This window comes from Stegostoma tigrinum, chromosome 1 (assembly GCF_030684315.1).
Source record: "Stegostoma tigrinum isolate sSteTig4 chromosome 1, sSteTig4.hap1, whole genome shotgun sequence".
NCBI classification, from domain to species: Eukaryota; Metazoa; Chordata; class Chondrichthyes; order Orectolobiformes; family Stegostomatidae; genus Stegostoma; species Stegostoma tigrinum.
In genome coordinates this window covers 44,863,527-44,885,871 of record NC_081354.1, presented here as the reverse complement: position 1 = coordinate 44,885,871, position 22,345 = coordinate 44,863,527, and the positions used below count along the sequence as shown (strand labels likewise).

The following is a 22,345-nucleotide window of genomic DNA, read 5'->3' as shown; positions in this document are numbered from 1 at the left end:
TGTCGTTCTTGTTCAACAGCTCCATGGTTTTGTGGATTATTGATTTTTTTTCAGATGAAACCTTCTTCCTGAAGATACCTGGAATGCTTCTGAGGCATAGAAATTCAGCACCAGGGTAACAAACAGCTCCATAGGCATTGGTGACCGCTGCTTAAAGTCATTCTCCATCGCAACACACATGTCAATGAATATCTCCCTAGAGAAGTGCAGCCTTCGCTGATGCTGCTACAGCAACATTTACAGAAAGCTGTACCTATGACATAGGCCTGCTGGTTTTATGTGAGTGCAGGAAGCTGATTATGCACTCTTCTGCACCATCCTCATCTGTGCCCCCTTCCAGGCTGTGGGTGTTGAGGCCAGCTTTCTTTCATATTCCTCCTCACTGAAGATCTCAATAACTGACTGAATCAGACCCATAACAAATAGCTGAATAACTATCCACCAACTTCCAAACCCCACTTAATCTTCACGTACAAATGCCGCGTCAATAAAAATTATCAGAATACCTCCACTGTGCCACCAAGTGTGTTTTGGTGCAATGCTGCTCTGCATCCAGTGTAACCCATGCCATCAAAGCAGATTTATCGCTTGCAATGCCTGCCTTAATGGTTTTGATGCTAAGCACCCATCGTGTTAGAAATGGCAAGGCTTTAAAGCTCTGTTGTTCCTGTGCACCTCTCATAAAATCTAAAACAGCTCATAAAATGGAAGTGAAAATTCCTCCCACCCAGCCTGGCCATATTCCACCCTATCCTGTTTCCAGTGCCTTCTATCATGATATTTTCAGCCCTCCTGTTTCCCACCTTGTCACCAACATACAAGTAAAATTTTGGCTATCATCTCCCACATTACTGACAATAAAATAGACATTAAATAAAAGCTGTTCTTACCAATTTCAACTGATCAAAAATTACGAAGAATTGCAATAGTTCTCAGTTTAAAGAATTTTTGAAGATTATATTGATCTTTTTGTTTTTTGTACTTATTTTTTAAGCCTTGATTGCATGCAGAATTACCTCTGCCCTCTCCCCACTTTTTCAAAGTAATGGGACTGACCTATCCACTCCCTACCTCCCCACCCATACTCTCCTCTCCACCTATCTTCTCTATCCATCTTCAGTCCGCCTCCCCCTCTCTCCTTATTTATTTCAGAATCCTCTCCCCCATCCCCCTTTTCTGATGAAGGGTCGAGGCCCGAAACATCAGCTTTTGTGCTCCTAAGATGCTGCTTGGCCTGCTGTGTTCATCCAGCCCCACACTTTGTTATCACCAGTTTTTCAGTTTATTCACATAATGCCATGAAGAAGAAATTGCAGAGTTTGAAGATTTACATTCTACCATTCTTCACTGAATGACAGAAATAGTGTGCACAGTATGCTAAAATAAAACAATTTTCAAATATAAAGGTGCAGAGCTGGATGAACACAGTAGGTCATGCAACATCAGAGGAGCAGGAAAGCTGATGTTTTGGGCCTTCTGAAGAAGGGTCTAGGCCCAGAACATCAGCTTTCTTGCTGCTCTGATGTTGCTTGACCTGCTGTGTTTATCCAGCTCTATACCTTGTTATCTCAGATTCTCTTGGATCTGCAATTCCTACTACCTCTTCAAATGTGAAGGCTCAGCTTTTCAAAGCTTGCAATTTGATCCCTTTCATTAACAAAACTGGTTCTTGTGATTTGTTCCCTTTGAGGTTGTTTGTTTTTTTCTTTTGCTACATTAGACTAGAACATTATAAAGATAACAATGCCTGGAAGTTCTAAGTGATAAATAGACAAGAATGTGTGTAACGTAGACATTTCTGGCATTGTTTGTTCTTATTATTTCCTCTAAATAGAAAATAGCCAGCAATTTCACTCTCTTTCCATGTATCAATCTACTGTCTCCCAGAGAATGTGGAATTAACCATTAACAATTCATGAAAGCAAAGGAAGCTAAAGAAGTTAAATCATGAATTCCTACTTATTAAACATAGCTTGTGCAAGTTTCAGTTGCAACTTTGATATCCACAGAAACACAAAAGGACAGAATTCTGAATGCATCATTCTGTTCTCATTTTGTTAACTATATTTATTGTAGCTTGCTCCAGTTCCATTCATTATTTTGAGCTATGTAATGTTTTGCAATCAAAAATATACCATGTAGCAGTTCTGGATGAAAAAAATTGCAATATTACAACTTCTTTATATGAGTTACTGAGGTTCTGCATCCCACTGTGACTGGTTTTAATAAGAATTATCTCTTCTAAATGTTGCTTAGGCCCAACAGCTTGGAAAACTGCAGCTAGTTCTTCTTTGAAAAGAAAAAGTGAAGTTATTTAAAATAAATTATACTTTCACCAGAAATTATTCTCTCACCTTCACAGGAATTTGACAAGAAGCCAGTTCTGATTATATACCTTTGGTGAGATAAAAATAGCGTTCACAACTCATTTCTCCATTTTTATTCTTTTAGAAATGCGTAAAAGACAACAAAAATCTATTACTTTTATCTTTTATCACATTCTATCATAGAGAAAGTAGCAGTTAATATGATTTCAATATGATTTCAAATCACTGTGTGGATTTTTGTAGAACATATACAAATTATTTTCCTGAATGGATTTTGATATCATACTCATTTTAAAAGTTACTATGAAATGATAAGTGCAAGTAATTCACAGAACATCTCAACAGTATACAAAACATTATTTAGGATGTTTGTACGAGATATCTCTCAAGAAATTAATTCATCACGGGACTTCAATTTACCAAAAAATTAAGAGCTTGGTTGAGACCATTGTATTTGATGGTGAATTGAGGCAAGGGAATACTTATTAACTACTGTCTGAAATTGTGGCTTCCCCCGAGGTTAGGACAGTGTATTAAGGGTTGGGACATGGAATCTAGGTTGATCATTTACATTATTAATTCATCTTTGGTTCAGACTGTGCCAAATCAAAAATTGTTTTAGAAAAAAGCTTGTGGTTAAAGGATGAGGCTTAAATGAAATTGGGACACTAATCTATTTTTAGTAGCAAATGAAATGTAGTGTGGGTTTACAAATACCAAATACAAATGAGATTGAATCAGCGGATAAAAAATCCCTTTCCCATATCAATGTATTTTAAGAACACAAGTAGGACCAGAAATATTTTCATTAGATAGAAGTGACCAATTGCACAAAGTAATATAATCACTCATAGTTGTTATTTCCTGTTTAGTTTCACTGTATTACAAGGCAGAAACTTTTATTTATTTTCTGTTTAAATTTTAGTCAAATAAAGTAAGGTAAACAATGCGTCATTTTAACAACACCTTTAGATTGATCATCATGGAATAGTTAGAATGACTCGGGAGCAGATGTACACTGTACTATTGACTGATGAACATGTTCAGTTTTTTTTGTCTGTGGCGCCAGACCTGATATTGCCCTTTTATTATCACAGCCAAAGGCATTTGGTCAAGGATTGTAAACTGGACTTGATGCCATTGTTCAGGAATCCATACAACACAGGATTCAAGCAACAGGACAGCAACCCCAGCAGGTGACAGATGCAATACACCAGCTTGAAGTGCCTGTTAGAAATCAGATTACCATTGAAGTCAGTTACAAGGTGAAAAATATGCAGAGGCATCCAGCTTACAGTGAAAGCAACAATTACTATTGTCAATTTATAGAAAACAGTGCGTGATCGTTTCCTCAATCTTGTGATGGATTTTGGTGTTACTGGAGCATTATGTGAAATAGCGAGCTCTTCAGATTCCATAGCTTTTGCTTCAAAACATACAGGTACACCTGGTAGAAAGGAAGTGGGTAGTGGCTGTGTGCTATCTGAACCATGGATTAGTAATAGATCAGTGTGAGTCTTGCCATTATCTTGAAATTTAGTTACAACAGGTACGACACTGGCACACTTCTTGCTGTATCTCTTCTTGTGTTTTCTCGGAAAGGAATAGTTCCATCCTTGCATCTTTGACTGTTGTGCTTGCAACTGTTTCCTAGCTGGTTGCTGTACAGTTAAATATATCATTTCACTCTCCTCAGATCTCCCTTGTCTGCTTGACACAGTAGCACTTATTTTTCTGCAAACACTCGCATGACTGATTGTCAGGCAAACTATTGGCAAAATATATTGGATGAATAATAAGGATAAAGTGTAGGCAATTCTGTAAGAATCAGATGGCCATGACTCAATGCATAAGTATTTATTTTTTAAGGAATCCAAGTGGACGGTTTCGCTTAGGTCTATGATTTTATGGAAGATAGGTAATGGTGAACAAATAGTAAATCCAATAATCCACACAGTTCCCATAACCAAATATCCAGTATTTAAAGTAAAATGGTTGGATAATGGATTGCTTATCATATGATATCAAACCATGGCAATTGACATTAGCATGAGTATAGAAACCATGACAGACACACACTGAATAAATGGGACAATATAGCACATGATTTCCCCAAAGATCCACTGGTCTAAAAGAACATATGTTAGTGTAAATGGTGAACAGAACAACAGGATTAAAGTATCAGATAAGGTTAAATTTCCAATCAGAAAATTTATCATTGATTTCTGTTGTAGGTTTTTGCAGAGTGCAATTACAACAAAAAAGTTACCAAGAAGGCCGAGAACAGTAATAAGTGTGCAGACGCCAATCAGCAAATATTTTACATCATGAATACTTCCATTATAATCATCCCAAGAAGGGAGTCCTAGTCCGTATGCCATAGTGTAGTTCCTATTATCCAAAGTAACAGTGATATTACTTTTGTTTTTGTCTTCAAAATCCATTTTGGGCAATTGGATTTATAAATATTTAGAAAATAATCTAATGTTTATAAATATGCATTTGACACATAACTAGAAAGAGCCTAATAAAACATAAGGTACAAAAGGTAATAATTTGGCATCCGAGAATTGGAAAACAGGGAAGCTTTAAATTGTCATGAGTCACGTAACTTGGACATCAATGGGTAACAACATCTGATGTATTAATCGACACCAAAGGCATGTGGTTCCCATTCAACATTATACTATTGCAATATTTTCAGTGGTAAAAATGTACAGTGGACATGCACATGAAATACTTCAGGTTCCCAATATATATCAACAAAGTGTAAATTATAAGTAACACTATTCAGTTACAAAAAAGTTGCACCAACTAAGTAATTTAGTTTCAAAATATTAAAACAAAACTCATTGAAAAGTTGAACTTTGCAATGTTTGAAGTTGCAATGTTTGCATTGGTGATTATGTCTTCTGATTTGTGGAGTATTTTATGATCTTCAAAGTAGACATGTAAAATGAAGTCATGATATGAATGTCGCTCCATACCAGTGAGGTTGTTGGAGTGGCAGGGAATGCTGCTTACTCTGTCAATCTGTGAGTCATCAGGCATAATACTTATTCCATGAACTATTCCATCTCAGTGTCTTTCCACAGCATTCCTAACACAGAATATAAGAATACATATTAGAGGAATGAAACAACTCAATTTTTAAAAATCAAGATAAAAACTGCTCGACTGTAAAAGATATACATGTAATTGAAGTATACTGCTGAAACCAGAACATTCCAATAGCAAAAGATGGTGCTGAGAAAAGTAACACAAAGCCTGCAAAATTACCAATGAAAGAAATCAACCAATACTACAGAGCACCCATCTGAAGCATTGATGTATATTCTGCCATTCTAATCCGTTGTAGGGCAATGCTTGATTCTGCATGATAAATAAAGGGAATTCCCTGTAAATAGTTCATCCAATTTTAAGATAACAAAGTGTGAAGCTGGATGAACACAGCAGGCCAAGCAGCATCTCAGGAGCACAAAAGTTCATCCAGCTTCACACTTTGTTATCTTGGAGTTCATCCAGCTTCGCCCTTTGTTATCTTGGAAGCTTTTGTGCTCCTGAGATGCTGCTTGGCCTGCTGTGTTCATCCAGCTTCACACTTTGTTATCTTGGATTCTCCAGCATCTGCAGTTCCCATTTTCTCTCATCCAATTTTAATATAAGATCACAAGTTGCAGAGCTGGATGAACAGAGCAGGCCAAGCGGCATCAGAGGAGCAGGAAAGCTAACGTTTCGGGTCGAGACCCTTCTTCAGAAATGAATCATCTGACTCAGTTTAATTATTTTGTAGGCAGCTATGAGCCTATTACATAGCCACAGCTAACTATGTTTAAGAATTTGGGAACAAATAATTTTATTTTTGGACACTGGTTGGGCACAGCATGAAAAGTTGGGATAACATCATTTGTTTGCAAAAAAGAACAGGGAGTTTTTATAGCATCACCATTACAACTTGTCTGCAAGAATAGATTGATTGATCATGAACTACATTATAGGTGTAATAGGACTTTACTGTGTACAAATTTGATTATGTGTTTGCTTGTATTATCATTGTCAATATCCCATAAAGTAATTCACGTCATATGGCATTTCTGAGTTACTTAATGAGGTGGTATATAAAACTTGGTCTATCTTAAACATTAGCTGTGGTAGACTTCATACAACAGATTTGAACTGATTATCACTTCTGAATGTTTAGAACTTCTTTTTGCTGCTGGTGAAACCAAGCATTAATACTGCAAGATGTAGCAGCAGATAGCAAAATATGACCACAGTAATGTTAATCATTAATTTTTAATTCCTCATTGCATATCTGTGACATTAATTTTACAGCAATTACAGGTTATAGTACATTTAGTTGTCTGAATTGCTGTGTTTATTATGCAACACTGGTAGTAATGTTAGAGATTAGTTTTTAAAAATGTAACATAAATTCATTTTCATTTTTTGAGTGAAAAAAATGGTACAACAATTGTGGCCTGGTGGGATGGTATCGGCTAACACGAAATATTCAAAGTCAGACATCACACGACACCAGGTTACACTCCAAAAGTTTACTTTTGAAATCACAAGCTTCTTGAGTACTGCTTCTTCATCAATCGGAGTGAAGGGAAGCACACATGCACAGAATTTATCGGCAGAAAAATCAAAAGGTAATGCAAATGGTGTGAGTGGAATGTCAACAGGGTGAATTACAAGTCTCTGCAGGTGATCAAAAGTATCAGACAATGTAAGTAAAGAGCCACCAGATAAATAGCAAGTAAAGGGATGACCTATGATCTGATTAATTGAAACAGAGAGATAATTACAAAAAATTAAAAATAAGCTGGACCTGGAGACAAGCCAAATGGCTGGAATAACATGATGCTGTTTGGCCTGCTGTGTTCACGCTCCACACTTTGTTATCTCAGATTCTCCAGCATCTGCAGTTCCCATCATCTCTGGCTGGAATAACATGATAGGGATAAGAGTCGCATTCCAAAGGTCTAACCAAAGTAACAAATAATCCAAAACTGTACAAACTAATTAAGGTGGAGAGATCAAAACAAGTTATCAAGGTGATGGCGTCAAAACAGAGCAGCTTGGAAGAAATTATAAATACAGAACAGTATGGTGGGGTTACATGTCAAGCAACATCAACCCAATATCACGATTGAGACCGCCTTCATGGGTACGGAATTTGACTATCAGTTTCTGCTTGGCGATTCTGCACTGTTGTGAGTCTCCAAGGCTGCCTTGGAGGATGCTTACCCGAAGATCGGAGGCTGAATGCCCTTGACTGCTTAAGTGTTCCCTGACTGGGAGGGAACATTCCTGTCTGGCGATTGTTTTGCAGCGTCCATTTATTTGTTATCATAGCATCCGCATGGTCTCACCAAAATACCAAGCCAGCAGCTTATGAGGCTGATAACATTGGTTGAGTGATATGACTACCTGCCATGTATGTGGTGGGTGGTGTTCCCATGTGTGATGATAGTATCCATGTCAACCATCCAGCATGTATTGCAGAGGTTATCATGGCAGGGTTGCTGTCGTCCTGAAGGTTGGGTAGTTTTCTGCAAACTATAGTTTGTTTAAGATTTGGTGGTTGTTTAAAGATAACAAGTGGAGGTGTAGGGATGATGGCATCGCTGCAACATCCCCAGTTCTCAACATCAACAACTGCCAATTCCAGACACCATCCTGTATCCACTTCATCTTTGACTACAACGTCTTCACCTTCAACAGCTGGCTGTTCATACAGACACACGAAACAGCCATGGGGACAAAATTTGCACCCAATATGCCAACATTTTCGTGAATAAGTTCCAGCAAGACCTCTTTGCTGCACAGGACGTCCAACCAATTCTATACACTAGATACGTCAATAACATTTTCTTCCTCTGGACTCATGATCACAAGTCACTAGAATAACTACACAACATTCTATCATCAGACTTACCTTGGACTACTCTTCAGAATCAGTTTTATTCTTGTACACATGGTTTTCCATCAAGGACAGACACCTCAGTACCTCACTCTACTCCAAGCTCACGGAAAACCTCACAAAGCTGCACTTCTCTAGCTTCCACCCTAAACATGTTAAAGAAGCCATCCCCTATGGACAAGTCCTGCACATACACAGGATCTTCTCAGATGAGGAGGAACATGATGGACACCTAAAGATGCTGAAAGATGCCATTATAAGAATGGATATGATGTACAACTCATTGATCGCCAGTTCCAACAGTTCATAGTGAAAAACCACAATGACCTCCACAGAAGACAGACACAGGACATGACCGATAGAGTACCCTTTGTCATCCAGTTCTTCGCCAGAGTGGACAAACTATGCCATGTTCTTCACAGCCATCAATATGTCTTCGATGACGATGGACATCTCACCAAGGTCATCACTATGCCTCCACTTCTCACATTCAAACAACTACCAAACCTTAAACAAACCATTGCTTGCAGAAAACTACCTAGCCTTCAGGACAACAGCGGCCACAAACCCTGCCATGGCAACCGCTGCAAGATATGTCAAATCATCAACACAGATACGACCATCATATGTGGGAACACCACCTACCACTTACTCATATGGCTCAACCAATATTGTCTACATTGTATGCTGCAGCAAGAAAGACCTGAGGCATGGTAGTGTTGGCAAGACCATGCAGATTCTATGACAACAGATGAGATGACACTGCCAAACAATTGCCAGACAAGAATGTCCCCTCCCAGTTGGGGAAGACTTCAGCAGTTGAGAACTGTCAGCCTCCAATCTTTGGGTAAGCATCCTGCAAGGAGGCCTTGGAAGCACACAACAATGCAGAATCCCCTAGCAGCAACTGAAAGCCAAGTTACGTAACCATGAAGATGGTGTCGACCGTGATCTTGGGTTCATATTGCACTACATGTTACCCCACCATACTGTTCTGCATTTGTAAAGTTTTCCTTACGGTACTGTTTTCATCACCTTGATAATTTGTTATGATTTCTCTATCTTAATTAGTTTGTACAGTTTTGGATGACTTGTTACTTTAGTTAGATCCTCGGCATGCGACTCTTATCCCTATCATGTTACTCCAGCCATTTGGTTCGTTTCCAGTTCCATCCTATTTTTAATTTTTTGTCATCTCTCTGCCTCAATTAATCAGATCATAGTTTATCCCTTCACGTGCTATTCAGCTGTTGCCACTTTACTCACACCATCTGACACATTTGATCACCTGCAGAGACTTGTTATTCTGCCTGTCAACACTCCTGATGTTATGATACTTCTGATTTTGTCCACCCCAGTCCAACACCACACTTCTACATCATTAAACAAACTAAGAATGGAACAGAAAGGTTGAATGCACAGTACAGTACAAGTGCAGAAGAAAGTGGTTACTGTGCACGATGAGTGGAGCAAAATGACCCAGCTCTCCAAGTCTTTTGTGATAGTGAAGATATTTATTAACGAGGGAACAATCCAATGGCTCTCTTATAAGATTTTCCAGGATCTATAACAATCAACTTGATATTGTACTCTAAATAGAGGCTAACCAAGGGCTTGATCAAAAATATTTAATGTGTTTTGTTTCATGTTGCGTTAACATGACAATATATCCTAATATATCACTTGCTTTTGTGGTTATTTTCACAAGTTGTCTCCTTCTGTTGTCTATGCCATGCAGTGTTTGGGTCTAAAATGTTGGCTACTTTTTTTGCCCTTCCACAGTGCATGTGCACAGACACAATGCAGAGTTTACCCTATAACTGAATTTCCTGTTATTAAAAAGCTGAACCATCACACTCCACATTCACACAACAAAATTCTTCAGATCAGTATTTCAATTTATGATGGATTTCAGGCTAAGAGCTACTTTCTAGATTCTGTTTCAGTGGCCAGTGTAGATTACCAAAGTTTCTCACGAATCAATGAAAAAATAGAACTTTTGTCTTGCAAAGTTAATGAATTACAACGTGGTAATTGATTTTGCAAGAGAGAATTTTTAGCCCATTGTGTAAGCATTTGAAAGTATTATCTAGTTCATATCCCTCCCCTGTTTTTTAAGCAATGTTTTTCTGTTTCAACTATATTGAATTCCCTTTTGGAAGTTGCGATTAAATGTACTTCAGTTTCAGGCATTGAATTGCAAGACATAACAAACGGCAATGCAAAACAAATTTCATCATCTGAAGAAGGGTCTCGACCCGAAACATCAAATTTTCCTGCTGCTCTCATGCTGCTTGGCCTGCTGTGTTCATCCAATTTCACACCGTGTTATTTCTTTCAACATCACCTGTTCAGTTCTTGCCAATTATCTTAATGCTGTGTCCTCTAATTTCTGACCCTGCTGCCAGTTGAAATATTTTATTTACAGAACAACTCTGGGTTTTTTTTTCTGGAAGACTTATTCAAACTGCTTCTACAGTCTGAATGAAAATCATATCTGGAATTTGCAGTTGTAATTTGGAATTGGTTTTGTGCAGATTACATTTTAGTTATGTCAATATTAAGCAAATCATCTCACAAAATGCTACACTTAAATCAAACTGCTTAATTTTATTGGAAACCTTGTTTTTATGTGGAGTGTCTGGCAGGTGCACAATATTTTGTTGGAGACTCTGGTCCTGGGTAAAATCATCTGCGTGTTAACGCAAACATTTTCACTCTGCTCAGTTTGAAATTCAGAGTCATGAAGAGCAGAAAAATTGCTGTTTTTGGTGGTAGGGCACAGGATAAATTATCAGTAAGAGATTTTGTAGAACATAGAACATAGAACATTACAGCACAGTACAGGCCCTTCGGCCCTCAATGTTGTGCCGACCTGTCATACTGATCTCAAGCCCATCTAACCTACACTATTCCATGTACGTCCATATGCTTGTCCAATGACTACTTAAATGTACCTAAAGTTGGCGAATCTACTACCGTTGCAGGCAAAGCGTTCCATTCCCTTACTACTCTCTGAGTAAAGAAACTACCTCTGACATCTGTCCTATATCTTTCACCCCTCAATTTAAAGCTGTGCCCCCTCATGCTCGCCATCACCATCTTAGGAAAAAGGCTCTCCCTATCCACCCTATCTAACCCTCTGATCATTTTATATGTTTCAATTAAGTCACCTCTCAACCTTCTTCTCTCTAATGAAAACAGCCTCAAGTCCCTCAGCCTTTCCTCGTAAGACCTTCCCTCCATACCAGGCAACATCCTAGTAAATCTCCTTTGCACCCTTTCCAAAGCTTCCACATGCTTCTTATAATGCGGTGACCAGAACTGTACACAATACTCCAAGCGCGGCCGCACCAGAGTTTTGTACCGCTTCACCATAATCTCTTGGTTACGGAACTCGATCCCTCTATTAATAAAAGCGAAAACACTGTATGCCTTCTTAACAGCCCTGTCAACCTGGGTGGCAACTTTCAAGGATCTGTGTACATGGACACCGAGGTATCTCTGATCATCTACACTGCTAAGAATCTTACCATTAGCCCTGTACTTTGCCTTCTGGTTACTCCTACCAAAGTGCATCACCTCACACTTGTCTGCATTAAACTCCATTTGCCACCTCTCAGCCCAGCTCTGCAGCTTATCTATGTCTCTCTGCAAACTACAGCATCTTCCGTCACTATCCACAACTCCACCGACCTTAGTGTCGTCTGCAAATTTACTAATCCATCCTTCTACGCCCTCATCCAGGTCATTTATAAAAACGACAAACAGCAGTGGACCCAACACCGACCCTTGCGATACACCACTAGTAACTGGTCTCCAGGATGAACATTTCCCATCAACTACCACCCTCTGTCTTCTTTCAGCAAGCCAATTTCCGATCCAAACTGCTATATCTCCCACAATTCCATTCCTCCGCATTTTGTACAATAGCCTATTATGGGGAACCTTATCGAACGCCTTGCTGAAGTCCATATACACCACATCAACCGGTTTACTCTCATCTACCTGTTTGGTCACCTTCTCAAAGAACTCAATAGGTTTGTGAGGCACGACCTTCCCTTCACAAAACCGTGCTGACTATCCCTAATCAATTTAATCTTTTCTAGATGATTATAAATCCTATCCCTTATAACCTTTTCCAACACTTCACCAACAACTGAGGTAAGGCTCACTGGTCTATAATTACCAGGGTTGTCTCTACTCCCCTTCTTGAACAGGGGAACCACATTTGCTATCCTCCAGTCATCTGGCACTATTCCTGTAGACAATGATGAGTTAAAGATCAGTGCCAAAGGCTCGGCAATCTCCTCCCTGGCTTCCCAGAGGATCTGAGGATAAATCCCATCCGGCCCAGGGGACTTATCTATCTTCACCTTCTGAAGGATTTCTAATACCTCTTCCGTGTGAACCTCAATCCCACCTAATCTAGTAGCCTGTATTTCAGTATTCTCCTCGACAACATTGTTATTTTCTCGAGAGAATACTGTTGAAAAATATTCATTTAGCGCTTCCCCTATCTCATCTGTCTCCACACACAACTTACCACTACTATCCTTGACTGGGCCTAATCTTACTTTCGTTATTCTTTTATTCCTTAAATAACTATAGAAAGCCTTAGGGTTTACCCTGATCCTATCCGCCTTCTGAGCTCTCTCTTTAGGTCTTTCCTGCCTACCTCGTAGCCCTCAAGCGCCCGAACTGAGCCTTCACATCTCATCCTAACATAAGCCTTCTTCTTCCTCTTGACTAGAGATTCCACCTCCTTCGTAAACCACGGCTCCCGCACTCTACAGCTTCCTCCCTGCCTGACAGGTACATATTTATCTAGGACACACAGGAGCTCTTCCTTGAATAAGCTCCATATTTCTAATGTGCCCATCCCCTGCAGTTTCCTTCCCCATTCTATGCTCCCTAAATCTTGCCTAGTCTCATCGTAATTGCCTTTGCCCCAGCTATAACTCTTGCCCAGTGGTATACACCTATCCCTTTCCGTCATTAAAGTAAACATAACAGAATTGTAATCGCTATCACCAAAGTGCTCACCTACTTCCAAATCTAACACCTGGCCAGGCTCATTTCCTAGTACCAAATCTAATGTGGCTTCGCCCCTTGTTGGCATATCTACATACTGTGTCAGGAAGCCCTCCTGCACACTCTGGACAAAAACTGACCCATCTATAGTACTCAAACTATAGTGTTCCCAGTCAATATCTGGAAAGTTGAAGTCCACCATGACAGCTACCCTGTCTCTCTCACTCCTATCGAGAATCATCTTTGCTATCCTTTCCTCTACATCTCTGGAACTATTTGGAGGCCTATAGAAAACTCCCAACAGGGTGACCTCTCCTTTCCTGTTTCTAACCTCAGCCCATACTACCTCATTGACAAGTCCCCAAACATCCTTTCTGCAACTGTAATACTGTCCATGACCAACATCGCCACACCTCCGCCTCTTTTACCATCTTCTCTGTTCTTACTGAAACATCTAAATCCCGGAACCTGCAACAACCATTCTTGTCCCTGCTCTATCCATGTCTCCGAAATGGGCACAACATCGAAGTCCCAGGTACTAACCCATGCTGCCAGTTCACCCACCTTATTCTGGACACTCCTGGCATTGAAGTAGACACACTTCAATCCAACTTCTTGCTTGCTGGTGCCATCTTGCTTCCCTGAAACTTTATTTCGGATCACCCTACGCTCAACCTTTTCTATAGTCGAACTACAATTTTGGTTCCCATCCCATATTGTGAATTAAATAAGGCCTTAACATTAGTTTATTGGATCCACTTATAAAGTATAGAATATTTTCATTTGAATTATGATCAGCAACCGGTTCAACATTTATGCAATAGATAGCTGTTTCTGCCAATATGTTCCTTCTTGATGTCATATTTGGTTTCATAATGCATGTGAAATCTTGAGACGTGATCGGCAGCTAGATTGGTAGATTTACGGGAATATATTGTGCAATTGTATGGCCACTATATATAATATCACAAAAAATGTTATACACACAAATAGTTTGTTTCTTTCATTTTGAAAAATACATAAGGTCGTAACTTTCTTACTAGCTGAACAAAAGTCATTTCAATCAAAATACTTTTTGTATTCCTCTAATATAGGGCCCCATGTTTCATTAATATAACCTGTTAATCAAACAAAATTTAGAATGTACAAGTTACCTTTGGGAGTAGTGCAAAATACTGAATATCAACATTCACAAATAAGGAAAGAGTCCAGACAAGCTCAAGTGGAGAACTGGAAGATGCATTTTGATAGAAAGAAACCTGGGAATATGAAGTGTGACAGATGGAAAATTGATGTTGCATTATGAGCTAAACGGAAATGTGTTTGTAGTATTATAGCAGAAATAAGATCTTGTGTTGCTAGCCTGTACCCAGCTCTTGTCCATTGCTGTTCCTGCTTCAGTTCATCTCCTGCTGAAACCCACATCCATGTTTTTGGTATCCAGAAGCCTCCCAATGCAGTCCTGGTCGCTCCTCATCATCTGTTTTCAATAAACTTGTGGTTATCCAAACCTAAATTGGCTCTATCCTAACTTGGACCAAGTCCTCTTCAACCATCGCTCCTGTGTTCACTGACTCTCAATCTGGAAGTACCTTGATGATAAAACTCTCATTCTGCTTTTCAAACTCCTCCATGACTTTGCTCCTCTCTTGCTACCAAACATCCTTAAACACTACAACCCTCAGAGATCTTTGTGCTTCTTCATATCCAGCTATTGCCCATCCCTAATTTTAAATGTTGTAGTATTTAAATTGATTTCGTGGTAGGTGAGCACTTTGGAGAGAGTGACCATAATTTGGTTACGTTTAGTTTAGCGATAGAAAGGGACACAGGACAAGAGTTATAAATGGGGGAAGGGCAATTATAATGCAATTAGGCAAGACTTAGGAGGCATAGAAATGGGGTAGCAAAATGCAGGGGATGGGGACAATCGAAATGAGGAGCTGGTTTAAGGAACAGATATTGCATGTCCGTGATAGGTATGTCCCTGCCAGGCAGGGAGGAAGTGATAAGGTAAAGGAGCTGTGGTTTATCAAAGAAATTGTATCTCTTGTTAAGCGGAAGAGGGAGGCTTATGTGACGATGAGATGAGATAGTTCAGATGAGGCAATGGAGAGTTACAGATTAGCTAGGAAGGATTTAAAGAGACAGTTAAGAAGAGCAAGGAGGGGACATGAGCAGACATTAGCAGGTAGAATAAAGGAGAGCCCTAAAGCTTTCTATAGGTATGTGAGGAATAAAAGGATGACTAGGGTAGGAATAGGGCCAGTCAAAGTCAGAAGTGGGAAGTTGTTGTGGACCCTGTGGAGATCGGAGAGGTGCTAAACGTGTACTTCTCATCTGTTTTAAAGCAGAAAAAAGAGAAAATTGTAGAGGAGAAGACTGAGTTACAGGCTATTAGAATTGAAAGCATTGAGGTTAATAAGGAGGAGATGTTATCAATTCTAAAAGGTGTGAAGGTAGATAAATCCCCTGGGCCAGATGGGATTTTTCCGAGGATTCTCTGGGACGCTAGGGAGGAGATGGCGGAGCCATTGGTCTTGATCTTTGAGTCATCATTGTCTACAGGTTTAGTACCAGAGGACTGGAAGATTGTAAATGTTGTACCCTTGTTCAAGAAGGGCAGTAGAGATGACCCAAGTAATTATAGATGATTGAGCCTTACGTCTGTTGTCAGAAATTTTTGGAAAGGATTATAAGATATTGGATTTATCGAGTTTTGAGAAGATTTGTAGCTCAGGTTGAATTTCTGGATGTGAGTTTGCTCGCTGATCTGGAAGGTTAGTTTTCAGACGTTTCGTCACCATTCTAGGTAACATCATCAGTGAGCCTCCGATGAAGTGCTGGTCTTATGTCCAGCTTTCTATTTATCTGTTTAGGTTTCCTTGGGTTGGTGATGTCATTTCCTGTTCTCTTCTCAGAGGATGGTAGATTGGCTCCAAATCAATGTGTTTGTTGATGGAGTTCTGGTTGGAATGCCATGCTTCTAGGAATTCACGTGGGTGTCTCTGTTTGGCTTGTCCTAGGATGGATGTGTTGTCCCAATCAAAGTGGTGTCCTTCCTCATCTGTATGAAAGGATAGTAGTGATTGTGGGTCATGTCGTTTTGTGGCTAGTTGATGTTCATGTGTCCTAGCCACAAAAGCTAGCCACCAGGATACATGAACATCAACTAGCCACAAAATGACCAATGCAGGAAATGACATCACCAACCCAAGGAAACCTAAACAGATAAATAGAAAGCGGGGCATAACACCAGCGCTTCATCAGAGGCTCACTGATGATATTACCTAGAATGGTGATGAAACGTCTGAAAACTAACCTTCCAGCTCAGCGAGCAAACTCACATCCATATAGGATTTATAATCATCTAGCAAGTAATAATTTGATTGGAGATAGTCAACATGGATTCGTCAAGGGCAGGTCGTGTCTCACAAACCTCACTGAGTTTTTTGAGAAGGTGACCAAGCATGTGGATGAGCGTAGGGCAGCTGACGTGGTGTACGTGGACTTCAGTAAAGCCATTGATAAGATTCCACATGGTAGGCTATTGGAGAAAATGCGGAGGCATGGGGTTGAGGGAGATTTAGCAGTTTGGATTAGAAACTCGCTTTCTGTAAAAAGGTAACGAGTGGTGGTTGATGGAAAATATTCACCCTGGAGTCCAGTTACTAGTGGTGAGCCTCAAGAATCTGTTTTGGCACCACTGCTGCATGTCATCTTTATAAATGACTTGGACGCAGACATAGGTGGCTGGGAAGGTAAGTTTGCAGGTGAGACTGAAGTCGGTGGAGTGGTGGACAGTATGGAAGAATGTTGTAGGTTGCAGGGAGACTTGGATAAACCACAGAATTGGGCTGAAGGTAGCAAATGGAGTTCAACGCAGATAAATGTGAGGTGATTCACTTTGGGAAGAATAACAGGAAGGCAGAATACTGGGTAAATGGAAAGATTCTTGGCAGTATGAATGTGCAGAGGGATCTTGGTGTCCACGTACATAGATCCCTGAAAGTTGTCACCCAGGTTGATAGTGCTGTTAAGAAGGCGTGTTAGGTTTTATTGGTAGAGAGATTGAGTTCTGGAGCTGTGATGTCATGCTGCAACTGTACAAAATGCTAGTGCGGCATCACTTGGAATATTATGTACAGTTCTGGTCACCCCATTACAGGAAGGATGTGGAAGCATTGGAAAAGATGCAGAGGAGATTTACCAGGATGTTGCCTGGTCTGGAGCGAACCTCTTATGAGGAAAGGCTGAGGGACTTGTTTGGGGTCTCAATGGAGAGAAGAAGGCTAAGAGGGGATTTAATAGAGACATACGAGATGATCAGCGGATTAGATAGTGTAGAGAGTGAGAGTCTTTTTCCTAGTATGATGACGTTGGTTTGTATGAGGGGGCATAGCTACAAATTGAGGGGTGATAGATATAAGACAGATGTCAGAGGCAGGTTCTTTACTCAGAGTGCAATGCCCTGCCTGCCAATGTAGTTAATTCAGCCACATTAGGGGCATTTAAACGGTCCTTGGATAAGCATATGGATGATGATGGGATAGCGTAGGGGGATGGGCTTAAATTAGTTCACAGGTCAGCACAACATCGAGGGCCGAAGGGCTTGTTCTGCACTGTATTGTTCTATGCTCTATGTTCTATGTTCTAGTATTAGCAGCCATGATTTCAGCAATCTTTGGAATTTACTCTCTAAAGCTTTCCATTTTACAATCTTTCAGTCGTCCTTTAACTTGTTCTTTGATAATAATCCTAAATTGATTGTCAGGATAATTCCTTACAAATTTAGAATAATCCAGTATTGTTGTCCAATTGCAGAATCACATCATGTACTACATGACTCATTAATATTTCAGAGAGAATATCCTTTGGATTTGGCAGCAACATTCTATTATTAGCAAACACCACTTGTGTTGCTACAGTATTGGACCAATGTGAAACAGCCAGTTTCAGCAGTTGCTTAAACCTTTGCAATATCTTTCTTTCAAGTGTCTGAGATAGACTGGTCACTTTTCAGGATCACAAGTGACCCCTTTGGGCCTTCTATGATTTTGTGCAATATACAGGAATTTATCTGATTAGGGTGGTGATTATTATGCGGGATATCTTTGATGAGCCTTATTTCAGCATAAAGTTTGCATATTGATCAAATGGTTTGGGCCCTATTTATGACATTTCTAGTAAGGTATCAAGCTGTTGCAATCCCAATGTTTATATGACTGATGAAGGTAAGATTTCTTTAGACATTAGTTGAACTCCCAGACTGATTTTTCAATTAGGACATCAAGGAAGAAGGAATTCATTTGACTGCTCCATTTCGAAAGTTAATTTGAGAAAAGGATGGAACCCATTAAGGGAATTCTTACATGCAGTTGCAGTTTCAAATGCAGTAAACATATCATCAACATATCAGAAGTGTAAGGGGAAATGAGGTTACTTGTCATTCTATCCTAAACATTTCTCATGGAACCCAACAAAGATATTCCTGCGCAGTAGCCCTTTGGGGCTCTTGTGGCAAAAGCACCATTTGGACATGCATAAAACTGACCTCACAAATACTGACTCAAACAATTGTGATTTTAGACCTTCATGATATAATGTTGCAGCTCAGATGTTTGTAACTTTTTTGAGTGCTACTTTGGTGAATTGGCTAGCAATGTCAAATGAGCACTTGGACGTAGAACCTTGTTCGTTGAAGACAGAAAGAACATTTATAAACTCAGTGCCTGGTTCAACTCAGCAAAGCAGGTCGCAGCCATTTGTTGGCTCATTTCTTCGGCTGATCAATTAGTGTCAACCTATCTGCTTTACAATTTAACAAGGCTTGACTGTTAAGTGTCAATCAGCTTTAATTGGTATGTTTTTCATGACAATGCCTACACCAGTCAGAGTCAACTTACCAAGCAATCAGCAGTCTCCAGTCCAAATTGTACAAATGCTGGTTTTCTTCTTGACCTTTTTTATTCTTGTGAACTGTGAGTACAAAGAGTGAATTCTGAATTCTGAGTGCAAATCTCAAGCTCTGTATTACCAAGTAACAACTAGCACAAATGTTGAATCAAGAATCCTTAATTAGTTTAAAGAATGGACTACATTAGTTCTTGTCAACAAATCAACATAAGAATTATTAGAAAGGCATTAATTCGGAAGAACTGACATATATTCCCATTGTTATTTTTTTCAATTGTTCGTGGAATGTATCATTGAGAATTTATTGGCTCTACAAGCCCTGTAGTGGGCAACGGTGAGTTGCTTTCTTGAGCTGCTTCAATCCTTGGGGTGAAGGGAAACTCAAAGCATACCAGTAGAAATTTAAAACATATATTCACAGGAATGGACTGCTGGAATTCTAACCTAGCTAGTAGGAGTTCTAAGACAGAATGGCCAGTCACTTGGAGGAGAACATGTATTCTCATGCATCCTCTGTTCTTGTCCTATAAATGATGGAGGTTGCAGGTTTGGAAGAAGAGTTTGGGTGATTTGCTGCAGTGCATCTTGCAGACGATATACACCACTATCATTGTGTCAATTGTGAAGGGACTGAATGTTGAAGGTGATAATGGATGGGATGCTAACCAAGCAGCATGGGCGGTGTCCATCTTCTTGAGTGTTGTTATAGGGCAACTGGAGAGTATTCTAATCCTGATTTGTGACAAGTGTGTGATGATCAAGCATTGGGGTGACAGGAGGTGAGTTAGTCATTGCAGAATTCCATGCCTCTGACCTGTGACTATAACCATAGTATTTATATGGTTAGTCTAATTCAGTTTCTGGTCAATGACAACACTGAAATGTTGTTAATAGTAATTCTGTGATGGAAACATTGTTAAATACCAATGTGAGATAGTTAGTTAGTTATTTTCTCATTTGTTGGAAATGATCATTGCCTGACATTTACGTGGTGCAAACATCACTTACCAGTTATCAACCCTAGACTGAAAATTGTCCAGGTCTTGCTGCATTTGAATATGGGCTGCTTCAGTGTCTGAGGAATTACAAATGGTGCTGAACATTGTGCAGTTATAGCAAACATCTTCACTCTGACCTTGTGTTGGGGAAAGATCATTGGTCAAACAACTGAAGATGGTTGAGCCAAAAACATTACCCTGAGGAACACCTGAAGAGATGTCCTGGAGCTGAGATGATAGGCCTCCAACAACCACAACCATTTCCCTTTGCACCAGGTAGGACTTCAACCAGTGGAGAGTTTTCCTCCGATTCCCATTGACTAATGTTGAATTCAGTGTAAAGATTGCACTGCTGCAGTAATTTTGAATTCATGACATTTTTTTAGCAAGCAAATGTCAACAGATTCCTTCGAACTGCTACAGAAGTAATATCCATAACAAGCGACTTAATGCAACACCTAAGTAATTCTGAAATGATATATCAACAGAAATTGGTGTCACTTGTAACAATGCACTGTCTTTCTGTAGATCAACTGATTTCTTCTACTTGCACTTATTGTAAGTTTATTTCCAGCTGAAATACTCAAATGTTACATTTATAAATATTAATTTTCCTCTGAAATACTGTGATGGAGTAATATGCACTTTCAGTACAGATGGATGTATTACAATGCATAAATATGTGGCATAATGGAACTGAGTCATTTGTTAAGCTGTTAACCATATATGTGTCAACCTAAATTTGCAATGGTTGACAGTTTCCAGCACCGAAACAGAAATTATTGGAGAAACTCAACAGTCTGATAGCATCCATGAAAAGCAAGCAAAGTTAACAAATTTGGGTCAAATGACCCTTCTTCACAATTGTTTGTTGCTAGGAAAAGGTTGGTAGAGGTGCTGAAGATGAGTGAGGAGTGAGGAAGAGTAAATAATAGATGGAGATGGAATCCAGAGAATGAGAACAGCAGTTGGTCAGAAAAAGTAATGGGTAATGGTCAGCCTGAGGGAATCACTAACTGCTGATACATGCCACAAGTGGCTGACTATGGACTAGTTGCAATGGTAGCTCATGTAATGACAAGTCCTGGAGAGTAATGACTGTGGAAAGGACATGGAAGGAGGTGTTCAAGCCCTAAAGTTACTGAATTCGACATTAAGTTCTAAAGGCTACAGAGTCCCAGAGGGGAAAGTGATATTGTTCTTCTAGCTCCAGTAATTCTCAGCACAAGCTGGAAGAAAAGCATCTCATTTTCAATTTCAGGACCATTCAGCCTTCAGGACTCAACATCGACTTCAATAATTAGCAATGAATGATTCTCCCAGGTTAACCATTACCCATTCCTTTCTCTGTTCAACCGCTGTTCTCTTTTTTTAAAAAAAAGCGATAGAACTGCAGATGCTGTAACTCAGAAACAAAACAGAAAAGTGCTGGAAAAGCTCAACAAGTGGGGAGAAATCAGAGTTGGCATTTCGGGTTGAGTGATCTTGCTTCAGAACTGACTCTAATCTGAGCAAGGGTTATTCGAACTGAAACATCAACTCTGCTCTTGTCTTTCTCTGGGCTCCATCTCCACATATCATTTACTTTTTCTCCTACCCTCACCCCACTGTCAGCATATATATCAACCTTTACCTCATTATAATCACTCCTGAAGAAGAGTCATTGGATACAAAATATTAACTCTGTCTCTCTCTAAAGCTGCTGCCAAACCTGATGAGTTTCATCAACAATTCCTATTTTTGTTTCTGATTTCCGGCTTACACAGTTTTTCGGTTTTTTTTAACCAGTTCCCTGAGTTTTGTATGTGTGCCTCAGAAAATATGTGTCAATAGCTTTTTAATGTTGATTTCTTAACTGCAGATATTCTATACTTTTAAGCACTACCGTCCACAATGTGTCTTGAATACCATTACAGGTTGTATGCAACACTTTCCCACCAGTATAACCTTCGGTTATCCAGATTCAACTTGCTCCTTTTTACAATTTGCTTCTCCATTTTGCCTACATGTTAGTATATGTTTGTTCCTTGTTAGCCTCCACACCAATTCATTTCTTCCAATTCCAGCTAGAATGAAGTGGATGAAGCGAGATTGATATCATCTTTTTCATTACAAATTTAGAAGTTAAGAAAAACCTTCTT

The 22,345-nt window shown here is 39.6% G+C and overlaps 1 protein-coding gene across 1 annotated transcript in view; it reads right to left on the bottom strand.

The window, feature by feature from the left end:
• Positions 1–2,101: 2,101 nt before the first annotated feature.
• LOC125458575 (neuropeptide Y receptor type 5-like) overlaps positions 2,102–22,345 on the bottom strand; it is a 29,619-nt gene continuing 9,375 nt past the window's right edge. Inside the window, 2 exon segments of the mRNA XM_059645036.1 lie at positions 2,102–5,427; positions 19,197–19,269. Of these exon segments, the coding sequence (XP_059501019.1) occupies positions 3,419–4,771 (1,353 nt within the window). The 5' untranslated portion in view covers positions 4,772–5,427; positions 19,197–19,269 and the 3' untranslated portion in view covers positions 2,102–3,418.